Below are 17,264 nucleotides of genomic sequence, written 5' to 3' on the forward strand. Positions count from 1 at the left end.
AAATGATGAGGTAGATAAAGTTGATGATCATATTATATGATGAAGCCAATGTTGAGACTCAGAAAGAACTTGTTGAAGTACTTGGAGATCTTAGTCTCAAGATGAATCAACTAAGGAAGATATCAATTGATATTTTGATTAATGAGAGAACCATTAAAATAGGTAATGATGAGGAAATAAAAAAGTTTTTATGTACAGTCAATCAAACATATTTTTATATTAGTAGAGTACCAATTACATTAGATACAACACTCAAAGAGGAAGGGAAGAGAATAATAAATAAAAGGATAATATGGACAACACTAGGAATGCTTGTGACATAGGTGATATTGGGAATACAATGTTAGAAGTAGCCGGTATGGAATATGATATCAGTGACACTAACAAGGAGGAAAAAAAAGAAAAAGAAGAAGAACCTAAACATTGTTGGAAATAATTGAAAAGCTCATGAATGAGGAGTAATGGAACTGGTAAAGAATGTTTTCAATCATTGTTTTGTCATTGATGTCAAACTTGCTACTTGCAGGAATGACAATTGCTTTAGTGATCCAAATACTATAAGTTGGTTGATTGACAAGGAGGTGGCAATCAATAAGATGTAACTAGAGTACCTAGACAAAGGTTGAAGTTATGATGTTGTAATAAAGTATAAGGATCAGCTAAGCCATTGATGAAATATTGTATTGATGACATACTTTAAGACATAGAGGATGGACACACCAAGACATATCAAAGGTGTAAGGTTTAGCTAAGTCATTTGTAAAGCCTAACTAAGTTCATTAGAAAGAGTCGAGCAAGCTAGTTAGTGCCGAATAGATTCTCAGTTGAAGCCGAGCAAGTTCAACTTAGTGTGTGCTGAGTGATCTTCAAGTGCCGAGCAGTCTTTAGGTGCTAAGTAAAGATCAGGTGCCGAGTAGCAAAAAAGAAGTATGTGCCGAGTAAGTCTTCAAGTGCCGAGCAAGATATAAGTGCTGAGTGATATTGAAGTGTCGAGTTTCATAGAATTTCTTCCAGTGCGGAGCATTAGTAAATCAATAATGCCGAGTTGCTGCATTATTTTGAAAATTGAAGATTTGCCAGATCTGAGCCGACATGGTTGTTACCTTGAATTCTGTGAATTAGATAGAAGATAAAAATGATGAGCTGGTGGCACAGAACACTATGTAAACCATCTTTGACAAATAAAATTGGATTCTAGATGAAGTTTCTAGATAAGAGCAAGATGTCGGATAGATACATTGTATCTTACCTAACCTATTGAAACCCTAAATTTGGAGAGGGAGAATTGAGCGAGAAAGGTATTCTAAATTTCTATTTAAGGAGTCATAAGGTCATGAAGCAAAAGAGTAGAGGTCAAGCATGAAATTATGAAGCACTGAAGAAGATGCTAAGGTAGAAGAGAGCACAGATACTCTGCTTCGATAGGTGACCATAGATATGATTGCATTGGCATAATGAGTAAGAAGATTCAAGATGACGAAGCTTGAGATGACAAGCTTTCAGAGCTGCATCGATTAAAGCCAAGAAAAGGATTGAACCAAAGTGTGATCTGTAATCTACAAGATATGTTGTAATTTGTATAAGATTAAAAGCCATTGTTGTTACTCTCTAGCAATTGTAACAGTTAAGATAAATCCTATGGACTTAGGTTAGTTTAATAGCCATGTTGTAAATCCTTTAACAGGGTGACATTCCAAGTGAATGTTCCAAAGTCCTTTAACCAGGCCCATTCCTAACAGTATGGTGAAATCCTCTAACAAGGTCACATTTAACAATGTGTTGTAGCCTTTAACAGGGTAGACCATCAGAAGTGGTTGAAACCAATTGCGCAGTTATTTTGTGGGTATCATCCCCACTCTAGTTTTACCTTCTTATTCTTGGAGGGTTTTTGGGTTATCAAATTCTTAGTGTTATGGTGTGATGCATGTTTACTTTTCATAGTTGCTTAAATGTTCAAATTGCATGCACCCCCCCCCCCCCCCCCCCCCCCCCCCCTCTCAGTTATTCTAAAGAATTATAACAAACATGTTGAGAAACAAGAAGAACCTAAGAAAGATTGTTAGAATGTTCAAGTAGATTAGAGTGAACAAAACATGGATACACATTAGACTAATATGCCATCTCTAGAAAATTAAGATAAATCTTCATTGCCCATAGTATATGATTGCAATAAGGAAGATTATCAAGATACTACAATTTGAAAAAGGGTAGAGGATGCAGTACATTTACATCCTCGACCTTCTATTGTTTCAAGAAGAGGTCAGTTGATAAAAGAAAATACATTGCCACAACCTCAACACCTAATACATCATTTCAAGCATTGGGAAAAATGTCCAAGGATATCACAAAATTAATCAAGGAAGACATGGATGAAGAGGGTTTTATGCAAATATCATTATTTTCTTATGCTAAAGAAATAGAGAATTTAGAGAAGAAAACAAAAAAGAACAAGATGATTCTTAAGAAGGCATTGGACATATTATAGAGGACATTGCCTACACAACCACCATTACAAGGAAAAAGGATTGTAGAGAAGATTAGTTAGGACATTGATGAATTTGATTATCATTTCTCTACCTTGACTGAGGTAGCTAAGATGAGAGTAAAATACAAGTTTGAGGCTGCACAACTTTAGAAGGTATGTGCAAATATAGAAAATGATGTTCTAGTTATTAATGAGTGAATAAAAGATATAATAAGTTGTATTGTTGAAGCAAAGAAGATTTACATAGCATGCACAAGATCACTCCATTATGTTGAAGATGTAAGAAAATGCATTAAAGAGGACGAGGCCAAGTTAGAGTAGATAGATAGTGAACTTGAGCACCATGATTTAAGGATAATTGAAGTGGAAAAAAGAGAAAGCAATACGTTTGATGCTCTTCACACTTTGTAGCATGAAAGAAACAAATTCTTAAAAAGGTTTAGTCTTTTTAGAGACAATTTGACCCCAAAATTAGAAATGTCAAATGAGTTAGACATTCTAATTGTGGAAAATACATCATATGAAAATTTCACACCTATGTACCTAAATGGTGTAGATAAAGGTGCATATACAATTCGTGCAGTGGTTCATGTGTCAAAACTAGTTAAAAAGACTTGGGATGTTGAGTGTAAAACATTAGGAAGAAATTTTAAGATTGCATAAGGTTTTTGGATTATAGGAAGTTTTTAGCCAAATTTTGATTTGTATATATGATTCTCACCTTTTCCATCGATGTCAAATGGGGAGGGGGTGATGAAAGTGAAAAATATATGATAAAATATGCGGAGTAAGGACAATGAAGATATGTAAATATACGTTATATGATAAAGGGGAAGCAAAAATTTAAAAAAATGTACCAAGGGGGAGTGTGTATACATGTATAAAATGGTAAAGTTATGCATGAGGGAGTTAAAGTTTTGTATGGCCACAATTTTGAGTTTTTGTTATTTTAGACACTTAGCCAAATTTTCACAAATATTTCCATCATTGATGCCAAAGAGGGAGATTATTGACAAGTCAGTTGAGGAAAGAATATGAATGTTGTCATTGACGGAAACACTATGCAAGTATAAGACCACTTATTGTGAAGTTACAATTTTAGTATGATAGCATGAAGAAATTGTTTGTATATCACATGAAAATAATGCACAATCATATCATTTTCATTAGCAAGCTTTAGTAGAGGTAGATATAGGTTTAAAACTTTGGAATATGTTAGAATGGGGAGTATACATGATGCACCTATGTTTGATTATGTTAGTTTTGAAGTTGGTACAAGTTTTGGGTGATTACTTAGTTAGCAATTTGTTATCACAGAGACAGAGTACACGAGACAATTTTGTTATTTTGGCTGAGACATTGATTTGACGTGTCAATTCAAGGACTTAGGAATTAAGGGATGGCATCCTATATGTTAACCCTTACCTAGTAGATATTAATATTATGTTTTGATAAAATATTTCTTTGTATAAAGCTGGCTGAATAAAGGAATTAAGGAAAAAAGTATTAAGCAACTTATCTTGATGAGTGAAGTTGCCAAAGTTTATGCTATGTTATGATTGTTGTGTGATATATTTATTTATTTTGGAAAGATTATGCTTTGATTATTAAAGAAGAGATGATGTATATGAGCTTGTGCATGTGCAAGGGACAACATATGACTAATAATATATTTGAGATATCACCATATTCAAGTTTTGGTATTTCTCTATACTACTTGTAAAGTTGTATATCATTTTAGAGTAGTGAGCTCACCATTTTGTTATACAAATCCTAATAGAGTTGGGCCCTCTAACAAGATCAAGTCCTCTAAAAAAGACATATACACTACATGTATGTAAAAAATCCTAACAGGGTCAAGAACTTTCACAAGGTACTTTTGATTAGTGAATCATTTTGTGGGTACCATCCCCACTGGGGTTTTCACTTGTCCAACATTTACATAATTAACAAAATATGGTGTTATGAGTTTCTTTGTGGGATTATTATTATTACTATTCAATTTAATTGTTTATGCATGTTTAAGGTTAGTTTATGATATCCATATTTGGAAAAAAGTGTTCAAATACTATTTCAAGCCCCGCTCTTAGTATTCCCTATTTTTAACAATATGATCTATTCCTTCAATAGATCCCACATTATATGGGTAGTTAGCTAGAAGTTTGTTGTACATTCCACATACTCATCTTAATCTTTCCTTTGTGGTTGACCTTGTCTCTAGATTCTCACATGATCCTCATGGGTCATTGACAAGAAACCAAATATATTTTGAGGTACATTCGAGGCACGACACACCATGACATTCACTATATATCAAGATCCCGTCACATTATTGGCTTCATTGACTCAGATTGGGCTAGTGATGTAAATGATCATAAGTCTACTTTTGGCTTTGTATTTTATCTTTGTTCTAGTCCCATAATGGTATTATAAGAAGTAGACTACCATTTCATTATCATCTACAGAAGCTGAGATAAAGAACCAATTTTATCTAGTCATAAAATTTTGTGACTTCAATAGTTGATGACAAAGATTGAGTTTCATCCTAATAGTCCCACTATTCTTTAGTGTGAAAATTAGGGTTTCATTCACAATTATCACAACCTAGTGTTGACATTACAATCATGTTTGTTATTAGTGACACACACTTATTCAGATTGTAAGTATCTACTGAGCATATTATACAGTTAACAGAGTTAACCAAGCATTTTAGTCTCTACCGAGTTCTATAGTTGCTACCTGATATGCAGGCAAAATTGGTAAGAGAAGAAGCCAAAATAAGAGTTACATTGGTAGAGATTTAGGGCATGATTCTTCCAAAAATGGATGCATTGCAAAAACACATTGCACATGCTAAAACACTCATCCATGATTATAACTTCAATTGTAGATCAGATTATAGAACTATCAGTAGAAGTGCAGATTACATTGCGCACATGCAAGGTGTTGCAAGAGAATTGGAAAAAGACAATGGCACTAATCCTAAAGGTACATTCAAATTTCTTGTCACATTTTGGCATTACTGTATACTATATACCATACATCTTTGGCATTAATGTCAAAAAGGGGGAGAAGATGTATATTGTATAGAAGATGTATATTATAAAGGGTGTATACATAAACGGGGAGAAAATGTATATATCAGATGTAAAAAAATAAAAATGTAAAGTGTATTGTACATATGTATGGGGAAGCATTATATGTACAGATACTCGAAAAAAATGTCTTCTACAAAAACAATTTTGAAAAATCTCAAAATCAAAGTACTCTACCAAGTTGGAGACATAAGGTGATGAGTAAACAATGTTCTTGAAATATAGAATTGGTTGATAAGTGTTTTTTGTCACTAATTCCAAAGGGGGAGATTGTTGATATTATAGTCATGTTTGTTATTAGTGACACACACTTATTCAAATTGTAAGTATCTACCGAGCATATTGTATAGTTAACAGAGTTAGCCAAACATTATAGTCTCTAGCGAGTTTTATAGTTGCTACTAAATCCAAAAGAAAATATTTAGTTTATGTCAACTAGTTTCTACCACAATGGTGATCAGTAGTGTAAACCAAGCATCATATGGTTTGCCAAGTTCCTTAGTGCAAACTGAGTTATGCAGTGCTTACCGAGTTCGTAGTTACAACAATGTGAATCCAGTGTTGATCGAGCCACTCAGTGTTAACCAAGTGATTTCGTTTATACTGAGCTCATAGTGATAGCATTTACCATAGCCATGCAATATGAATCAAGTGATTCAATTTATATGTCAAGTTTCAGAGTATTCACTGAGTCACTAGTGCAGACCGAGTTTAGACTACTTGTAAAGTGATCAGTATGGACCGAACTTCTAAGTCTACCAAATGCATGATGATGTCGAGTATTGATTGTGGATGCCAAGTATCAAAATCTCACTGAGCTAGTCTTTAGAACCCTAGTTCTTGTAGTTTGGGCTGATTTTATATATTTTGTGTAAACTTGTATTATAGCCGACTTTGCGTATTTTGTGTAAACTTGTATTATAGTTGACTTTTTTGATTTATAATTTGGATTGGTATAAATTAAATGTATTGTATCACATCCAATGTAATGTATAGTAGTATGTAACAAGTACAAAAGAGCAGAAGAGTGAAATACAAGTCTACAAGCAGTATAAGGAGCAACAAAGATTTATCTATTACTACAAGGTGATCATTACACTCAAAGGTATCTCATTCAAGAAACTGAGTTGCAGATCAGAGATCAACCATTGTTTCATCCTAATAGGTGGATCAATCAAATCCTTTCACAAGGTAGACTTAACAATCTTTTGTAAATATCTTTACTGAGGTCATATTTTACTGTATGTTTGTAAATCCTTTTGCAAGGTGGACCTAGCAGTCCTTATTGCTCCTAATAGGGCAGATCATCAGAAGTGATCATTATAAGCCTTAACATGCCAACTTTATACTACAATACTAAAGCTTGTGGGTATCATCCCCATGTAAGTTTTACTTTCTATTTGGAAGGTTTCTAGGTCACCAAAATTGTGTGTCAAAATGTTTTGAATGCTTAAATGTTTTCAGTTTCTCATGCATGCAATTAGATCAAAACACACATGAAAGATTAATTGGTAAATAAAGAGTAAATTTTTCTTAGTTATTGATTCACCCCTCCCCTCTTAGTAACTGAGCCTGTCATATATATATTTTCAACAATTGGTATCAAAGCTTTTGTGGTTCTTAGAGAAAATTTTAACAGCGTGAGCAAAGATCAAAGGCTATGGAGGTATTTAGACTTGACAAGGCTATTGACAATGAGAAGCTAGATTTGGAAATGACTATTACACAATTCAAGAAAGAAAAGGAGCAACTCTCTCAATCCTTGAAAAGAAGAAAAGATCTTGCAATCTAGACAAATGACCATCTCTACATTGAAGAAAGAATTGAAGGCATCAATTTAGAAAGTAGTCTAGCTGAAGCTAATGAAGCAATCAAAGAACTATTATAAAAGAATGGTTCACTTCAAGAAGAAGTAAGAAAAGTAAGAAGAGAGCAAGAAATTCAGTTAGTAAGACTATGTGTAGTTATGGAAGAGAAAAACAAGAGAAAAGAAGAAATAGAAGGAAAGAATAATGAGATTAAACATTTATCCCTTCAACAAGCAGACTTCATTAATCAACTCACTAATACAAATGAAGAAATCATGAATGTCAGATTAGAAAATGAAAGATAATTGAATGATTTAAACATTGAAAAGAAAACCAATGAGAGGATGATGAAATCTCAAGTAGACATGAATCAATTGAATGGGAAAATTCACTTCAGACAAAAGGGTAAAGCATGAATTGGATATACAGAAGAAGGTGAATCATCCAAACAAGGAGCTCAATAGAATAAAAAACCTACTTGCAGCCACTATGGTAAGATTGGACATACATCAAACAAATGTTGGAGCAATGGGAAAGCTAAATTAAATGGAAAATGCTACAACTGCAATCAACATAGTCATAAAGCTAATGAATGCAAAGAAAAACCTAAATTTGAAGGCAAATGTCACAAATACAAGAAACATGGGCACAAATTCTCAGAATGCAAAAATAAGATACTGAACCCAACGAAACAGATTATAAAAGCTATATTTGGTTGGGACTATAACACTTAGTGGAGATGTCATTACTGTGGAGAATTTGGACACATTGGAATGAATTGTCTAAAACATCACATGAGGACAAGAGACACCACCAAAATATGTTTTATTTGTACAAAACTTGGTCATCTTGCTAAGAACTATATGAATACTGGAAGAATTGAAGATGAAAAGAAGGAAAAAGATGATATCATCAAAAATCAGATCAGACAATAATGGATTCCAAAATCTTCTGAAAATGTAAGTTTGAGTAGTAATGATCATGTCACTCAAGAATTGGGTGACTCAAGTATTTCCACTTGATCTCTCAAAGCAGAATTGGAACTAGGATTCTGAAGAAGATATCTCACATTAGTTCGAGTTAGCAAAATGAATGATCTAAATCAGCATTCAAGATGCAAGGGGATCACAAAGTATTCAAAATGCAAGTCATTACCGAGTAAGGTCGGGTTACAGTCATTACCAAGCAAGGTCAGGTTACAAGACCCTACCGAGCAAGGTCGGGAGTAACTAAGTTTTGTATGGTTAGTGAGTCATGAATGATTCTACCGAGATTTCAATGCAAGTGAAGTGGATGAAATTTTTCCACTTGAGAAAATAATTGTACCAGGAATTTATGGTGATCTAAAGGCAAAATTTGATAAAAGGATGAAATCAAAGTCATTTGTCACTACAAATTTTACAGAGCTACTTGTGCAAGGTGACTTTTGTGCATTTGAGAAACTTAGGTGAATCACCATTGGAGATTTTCATGTTTTTACAAAACCCTACCAAGTGAAATGGCATCCACTAATAGTAAATCGAAGAAAGGATCTGACATGTTAGTTTGAGGTGTGGAGTGGAAGGCACTAAATTTTAAGTTGAGTCTTGCCATTGCAGAAACCCTAGATCCGAGTAGAGCTCAATCACAAATTCCACCAAAGGTACTATTAATCAATGATATTTATTCACATTTCAAGTGTGCTATTCAAGATATTGGAACATTAGAAATGGATGAAACCTTGGAAAAGCTATGCGTGAATGACGTGTTAAAACCTGAGCATCAACACCTTGAGGTGAAAGGTTTGACTCACATTCCACATATGCCACGGGATTTCCAAATTAAATGGATAAGATTCATTCTTAGCCATGTGCATAATGGTCAACTATGGTTGGAACAACCTATTTTGATAACCAAGAAAATGATCCATAGGATCACCGGTCTTCCCATGCTAGCAAAAGCAAAAATGACCAAAACCCTAAGTCGGGTCAAACCTGAGAAGAAAACCCTTGCCGAGTGGGATGGAAGGGGAATAAAGATCAGCTACATTATAGACATGGAATTGAAATTTGGGATACATATCATTTCTCTAAAGATTTACAATTTGAGTAGACTCAATAATGTGTCGTATGAAGCAGTGGATTTAGCATACAAAGTGGTCAAGAATAACTTGTCACTTGACCTTGCCGAGTTGATGCTGAACCAATTCAACAAGAACATGGAAAGAATAAGAACTTCAAAGAAAAATCCTTGTAAATTCAATTCACTTTTAACTTGTCTATTTTTCCATGTTCAAAAATTCTTCCCATCAAAAGGTACAATCGTATAGAGGAAGGATGTACTTGTACTTTATTAGATTAATGAATATATAGCTGAAATGGGAAAAAATTATGTAAGTATCATGGAAAATTATTTTGATACATTCAAAGATAAGATGAATAATAGATTCAGGATACGAAGAAACTCATTGATGATTACAAAGATGATGTTTGTTTCATGGTTGATAGTGAAAAAGTATACATTTAGCCAGTTAGACCGAGAATTGTATAGGTCAAACCTCTAGGTTATGAGGTAAACATATATCAAACCAAGGACATCATTGAGGCACTGATAAATGAGCCTGTTGACCCCAAAGCTACTTATTTTGGCACTTATGATGAAGCAAAGGCTAGAATTGAATTGGAAATCAAGCTCCCTTAGGCAGTCAACAAAGGGAAGAAGATAATTGCCAAACTAAAAACTAGTTCCACTCTTTTGTTGACCAAAGGAAAAGGAGAAGACATAGAGGAATGTGAAGCAGAAGGTGAAGAGAAATCAGAGGAAGAAGAGCCACTAAAGAAGAAAGGTAAGGTAATTATTACCAAGCCTGCCAAACCATCTATTGTCGTGTTCACAAGGAGAACATCAAGAATGAAACTTGACAAAGAAGGAGGAGATGTGATATTTATGAGACCTCCACCTACCTTCTACGAAAGATTGAAGGAAATAGAGTCAGGAGCCAACATACTTTTTTTAAAGCACTAAAATATGAGACTAGGACTGCAGAGGAGCAGAAGAAGATAGACGATGAGATAATGTCTAAAATGAGAAAATGGAAATATTCCCTAGATTAGCTTGTTCAAAAAATTCTTAATGAACTAATAGAGAAGATCAAGACAAGTGGGAGAATGCCATGAAAACTAAAAAATTCATATATGAGTAGACCCCGAGGAAACTTATGTCGAGCTTAAGTGATAAGGAAGTGAAAGAATCTCTAAAGGAAAATGAAGAATAACTTACCTTGAGATTCAAAACTTGTCTTATACTGATGAATGCCATTGAACATGTAGTGAGGAATGCTACAAACACATATTGTATAGTTGACATAGTTAACCAAGCATTTCAATCTCTATCGAGTTCTATAGTTTGCTACCAAATCCAAAAGATAGTATTCAGTTTGTGCTGAGCAGTTTCTACTGTAATGGTGATCAGCAGTGTAAACCGAGCATCATATGGTTTACCAAGTTCCTTAGTGCAAACCAAGTTATGCAGTGCTTACTGAGTTCACAATTATAACAATGTGAATCTAGTGTCGATCGAGCCACTCAGTGTTAACCAAGTGATTCAGTTTATACCGAGCTCGTAGTGATAGCATTTACCATAGCCATGCAATATGAATCAAGTGATTCAATTTATATGTTGAGTTTCACAGTATTCACCAAGTCACTAGTGCAGATCGAGTTCAGACTACTTGGAAAGTGATCAATATGGACCAAACTTCTACGTCTACCGAATGCATGATGATGCTAAGTATTGACTATGGATGCCGAGTATCAGAAGCTCACTAAGCTAGTCTTCAGAACTCGAGTTCTTGCAGATTGGGCCAACTTTTTCTATTATGTGTAAACTTATATTATAGCCAACTTTACTGATTTATAATTTGGATTGGTATATACTAAATGTATTGTATCACATCCAATGTAATGTGTAGTAATATGTAATGAGCGGAAAAGAGCAGAAGAGAAAAATACAAGGCTACAAGTAGTATAATGAGCAACAAAGATTTATCTATCACTATAAGGTGATTATTACACTCAAAGGTATCTCATTTAGTAAACTAGTTCGCAAATCAAAGATTAACCACTGTTTCATCCTAATAGGTGGATCACTCAAATCCTTTCACAAGGTAGACTTAACAGTTTTTTGCAAATCTCTTTATTGAGTGCATACTTTACTATATGTCTGTAAATCCTTTTGCAAGGTGGACCTAGCAGTCCTTATTGCTCGTAATAGGGTAGATCATCATATATAAGTGATCATTGTAAGCCTTAATAGGCCAACTTTATACTGCAGTACTAAAGCTTGTGGGTATCATCCCCACCCCAATTTACTTTCTATTTGGAAGGTTTCTAGGTCACCAAAATTGTGTGTCAAAATGTTTTGAATGCTTAAATGTTTTTCAGTTTCTCATGCATGCAATTAGATTAGAATACACATGAAAGATTAATTCGTAAGTAAAGAGTAAAATTTTCTTAGTCATTGATTCACCCCTCCTCTCTTAGTAACTTAGCCTGTCATATATATGTGTGTGTGTGTGTGTGTGTGTGTGTGTGTGTGTGTGTGTGTGTGTGTGTGTGTGTGTGTGTGTGTGTGTACACACACACACACACACACACACACACACACACACACACACACACACACACACACACACACATATCCAACACCTAGTAGAGTGCCAAAAAAGAAGCATATTGAGATCCAAATACACTTCATTAGAGAATTGATTCATGATGACTGTCTCATATTGGAGTACATACCTATAGAGGAGTAGGTTGCAGACATGTTCACTAAACCAATAACATCTTTGTGCTATCTTTATTTGTGTTCCATATTTGGGGTGAAGGAAAGTTTCCTTGAAGGGTCTTAGTGAGGCTTTCCTTCCTTGATTTTCTTTTTTTTGAGCATTCTTTCCATCCCTTTTTGGAGTAGAATTATTCCCATTTGGTTTCCTTATTTCTCTAATTTATAGAGATTTTTTTGTGATCCAGTACCTCATCAGGCCATGTTGTCAGGACCTAAGTTTTCTTTTAGCATTGTAATTTCTTCTCCTTTTTTTGTAACCTCACTCTTTCTCATAATGGGGGACGGGGGAGGTGGGGTGCTAGAGTAAAGTAATAACTTAATCATTAAGTTATCTTGATTTAATCATTAAAGTACCTTTACTTCCCTCTTAAGATTTTACTTTATACATTAGTGACATTTAATAATTATATTAATTATTAAATTTTTACGTTTTAGTTTACTTGATATCCTTTACAAGGATTGATCTATGGTATATTTTGTTCATTTGTTTGTTCTTATAATATAATCTCTCATATTTTTAGAGCCCAAACCCTTACTTTTTTCTCTATTATTCATTGTGACAGGTTATCTTGGCATGCAGGTGATCTTGGCTCTATGAAGTTAGATCGACATCTTCTACAAAAAGTTTAGCTGAGAAATTGTGAGGAACTTTCCAAGAACAGAGACATCTGGGATATCTTTGAGAAGGCGGGTCTTATCCCGTATGTCCAAGCTCTAAGGGATCTTAACAATCAATTTACTATGAAGTTCATGATTTCATGGTAGAACAACCAAGTGATAATAGGCAATATGAAATTTGTGTTTATGTCGGAGCTTATAGTAGAGGCTATTGAGCTTGAGTGTTTTGGTAATAATGTAGAGAGGAAAAACACAAGAGATTATAGAAAGTACCTAAAATGTTTCTTTAAGAAAGGGGATAAGCCAATTATGGTGCCTTTTGGTAATGGGTATGATCACACTTCCCTTCCTCCTCCGTTTACACGTGTCTATTTGTTTTCATGAGGTTTCTAACCCTTGAGATGAGGTATGCCACTTTCCATGGTTATCATTTCTTTATCCTCAATTATATTCATAGTAGCGAAAAAAATCAATGTGTCATTTTTTCTTTTCTCCTTTCTTTGTCATACCATAAAGAAATGTGAACCCCCCCTCAAGGGATTAATGTACGTCCTCTACCAACACATCTTTAACCGTGTCCCCTCCATTGGTAAACGCCTTATCTATGAGTATGGGAACAACCTGATAGTAACCCTAAAATCTCTATTTGTATATAACTTATAAGCAACTAACTACTTAAGGAAGCTAAGATCCCAACCCACAAGAAAGGTGGTAAAATTGAGAAAAACTCGATTACAGACAACATGATGAAATTGCATTGGAAGTTGTTGGATACCACTCCTCGACCAAGCAAAAAATTCCTACTAGAAAGGCCCTGCCTCTAAAGAAAAAAAAGCTTTAAAGGGAAATGCTACATTGAGCTTAACCATAAGGATTCAATTGAGAATTTTTTTTTGGAAGAGTATAATCTAAATGCTACAAAAGAGAAAAAGTATGAGGGAATCTAGGTCCTCAAGAATTAAGGGCCCGTTTGGCTACGGGAATATAAAAATGGGAATAGGAATACCTATTCTGAAATACTTATTCTTGAATAGAAAATGGGGTTACACAATGTTCCTATTCTTGTTTGGTTCACCCAGAATTTGATGCGGAATTCATACACTCAAAAATTTATGTTTTCTATAATAAAAATAATAGGAATAGGAATACGTATTCCAATTCCACCTATTTAGGTGGAATAGAAAATGCTCATTTTTGGGCCAAAATTGGAATATGTATTCCAATTTTATTCCTATTCCTATTCCAATTCTGATTTGGTGCATCCAAATCCGGTTGTCAAACGGGCCCTAAAAGAAAATGGTAATGGAGACTGACCACGAATACACCCCTACAGATGGTGAAGATACTGACAACTTTGAGAATGAGGATTACAATGATAGGGAAGAAGTGATAAATTAATTTAGATTTAATAAAATTTAATTATATAATAGAACAAAAGTGATTATTAGTTCTTGCAACATGGCTGTTTTATATTACCATTTTTTAAAATATTAATTACATTTTTCCAATTAAAAAAATTAATTATTAGTTAAGCTGTTCTATAATGATAAATGAGACCTATTTTTATTCTCGACATATTGACAAGCCTAAAATTTATTATTCATCAGTAAATAATGGCACTTGTTAACTTTTATAACCAATCTGTAAATAACTCAACTTCTTGTGCAACAGACACTAGGGCGCATTACCTTACTAATACCCAATTTAATACTCAGTAACCGAACAGATCAAAGAATACTAAGCAATCATGAGCTGTGGCCCTCGTCCGAGAATATACCACCATTATTGCTGGAGACAGTGGAAGCGGCGGTTATTATTAGAATAATGGGAGATAACTGTAACGAAACTACCCAAGGACGAATATGGAATTGTATCGAAGAAATCCAAGAACATCGATAAATTAATATTGAGCAGGGAAATTATCTGTTTGGAGTTTGGTGGTCCTCGATCTCCACGGAAGACGGCCATCCAGAGGATTTTACCGGTCGGCTCAACCCAATTGAGCCATCTGTTGCAAGCAGGCCCCTTTTTTCCTCAACAATTCAACCGAACTATTTATACTTCCCCTGTTTCTCAGTGAATTCAAGGTTTCAAAAATGGTGTGGCTGCAGAGAAAAATTCGACAGACTCTGGGCAGCGTAAAAGACCAGACCAAGATCGGTCTGGCAAGAGTAAGCCTCAAGAACAATCGGCTTCGGGACTTGGAAATCGGGATTGTGAAGGCCACGAGTCACAATGCCGACTTGAATCCCGTAGAGGACGATAAATTCGCGACCCAGTTTCTCCAAATCGTTCAAAATTCGCCGGATTGTGTGAAAGATGCGGCGGAGGCTCTGAGCAGAAGATTCAATCGGACCAGACAATGGGTTGTGGCGTTGAAATGCGTGAGATTGCTTCACCGCCTGGTTCGATTTGGGGACGGACGATTCGAGGAAGAAATTCGCCGTGCAAGAGCGGCCGGATTGCTCGTTTTCAGCTTCTTCGGTTTCAAAGATGACGCCTTTTTTGAATTCGTGCGAGCGTATTGTTTGTTCGTAGACGAGGCCCTGGATTTCTGCGGCGACGAGGATGAATTTCATGGCGGCGAAGAGGAGGAGAAAGTTCTGGTGAGTTTGATGGACAAAACGCCCAAATTTCAGCGGCTTTTGGACTGTGCAATTGCTTGTCTTCCGGCGGCGGCGGCACGACAGAATCGATTTGTTGTTGTGGCATTGGAGCCCGTGGTGAGGGAAAGTTTTCGACTTTATGCCCAAATTCGATCCTTCATTGGGACATTGGTCGATAAATTTCTTGATACTGAGCGGTCAGTGTGCATTTCGGCCTTTGAAATCTATAAGAAGGCGGCTTTTCAGAGCCACCAGCTCGCCGTTTTTTATGAATCCTGCATCAATTTGGGGGCATGCAGGGTGAATGAGTATCCGATTGTGGAGACGATCTCTGATGGGGATCTTGAGGCGTGGGAGGAGTTGCTGATGCAGAGCTCCGAGAATGTTTGTGGTGAGGCAGAAAGGGGAAACAAATCGCCCCTTTGGTCTCCTAGTCCTGAGTACTGTCCGCCATTAAAGGAAGCTCGGAGAAGGGATTGTGATGGGGATTTGATATTGTTTGAGAAGAAGCCCATCTTGGGCCTTGATAGACCACTCGGTGAAGCTCGGAGAAAGGATTGGGATAGGGATTTGATATTGTTTGAGAAAAATCCTATTTTGGGTCTTGATCAGCCATTCGATGAAGCTCAGAGAAGTGATTATTCGAATAGAGATTTGATATTGTTTGAGAAAGATCCCACTTTGGATCTTGATCAACCAATCAATGAAGCTCGGAGAAGTGATTTGAATAGAGATTTGATATTGTTTGAGAAAGATCCCATTATGGGCCTAGAAACGAAAATCACAGACGATTGGGAGAAGTTCGATTCTCCGAAAGCAAGGCAGGAGGAGAGTGAGATGGATTCTTCTTCTTGGGAGCTCGCTCTGGATATTTCTGCTGCCTCGGCTTCTTCTTCTTTTTCTTTTGAAGACCCGTTTGCTGCTTCTTCAGGGATTGCTCCTCCGTCGTATGTGGAAATGGAGGATGTCAGAAGGAAGTACGCCGCCATGATTGAGGAGCAGAGGTTCTGGCAGACTTATCACAGCTTGGAAAAACATGGATGCTTCCAATTGCAATCTTACAATCCTTTTTGTGCACCCGGAATCCAAAATGTTCCTCTTGGAATGATGGGGAGTCATGGTATGTTGCAGGTTTATAGCTCCGGAGGTGTTGCTTGATTTGGTCTTGTTTGGTTTAGTTTCTCTGAGACTGAACTATTGAGGTTTTTGTTAGAAGAGAAAACATAAGCCTGGTTGAGGCAGGTTTTCAATGGTATGGCTTTTTACAGTGAGTGTTGCAACTTTTGTTGTCAACATTGGTATTTGGTATGTTATTTTGAGTGTTTTCTGTTGTAGCAATGTTGTTTTGATGTGGTAAAAAGAGGTGTTTATTTTTTGGATGTTGTGTACAAGTAGGATGGTAGAAAGTTGGAAGGCAAAGTGATTTAGAGTCTGAATATAACTTCTGAAATTATCTAGATAGAGCAAGTACTTAATTTTCATAGTGAAAAATTTGTTTTCGTATTAAATAAAATCAATTCATAAATAAAATATAATCTTTTTAAAAAATGCACAATCTAATCAACCTAGATTTTATTATCTTTGTATTTATTAGAATAAAATTTAATATATTTATGTCTTTACCTATTCAATTTGTGGTCTAGAATTAAATATCTATATATGACATTGCTTTTCAATAATTTTCATTGAGAGAAAAAGTGTCAAATAATATGTTATGTGCATTAACAAAATATTAAAAGGCACCTAAATTTATTTATAGAAAAAAGTGAAGTGGCATCCACTTACAAAAGGTAGATCAAAATCCAAATTTGATAATGGAGAATAATCA

At 35.3% G+C, this 17,264-nt stretch overlaps 1 protein-coding gene across 1 annotated transcript; it reads left to right on the forward strand.

Annotated features, from left to right (window-relative positions):
- Positions 1-14,575: 14,575 nt before the first annotated feature.
- On the forward strand, positions 14,576-16,827 carry LOC149575271 (putative clathrin assembly protein At4g32285). Its single transcript, XM_089815062.1, has one exon. It carries the CDS (start codon positions 14,927-14,929, stop codon positions 16,592-16,594), a length of 1,668 nt encoding a protein of 555 aa, XP_089671188.1. The 5' UTR covers positions 14,576-14,926; the 3' UTR covers positions 16,595-16,827.
- Positions 16,828-17,264: the final 437 nt, after the last annotated feature.

Source organism: Cupressus sempervirens, chromosome 2 (assembly GCF_028749045.1).
Source record: "Cupressus sempervirens isolate cs-2001-9-10 chromosome 2, ASM2874904v1, whole genome shotgun sequence".
Classification (NCBI taxonomy): Eukaryota; Viridiplantae; Streptophyta; class Pinopsida; order Cupressales; family Cupressaceae; genus Cupressus; species Cupressus sempervirens.

Bases quoted from the DNA above. Each gene is read 5' to 3' on its own strand.
- LOC149575271 (XM_089815062.1), top strand. From the start codon at position 14,927: ATGGTGTGGCTGCAGAGAAAAATTCGACAGACTCTGGGCAGCGTAAAA.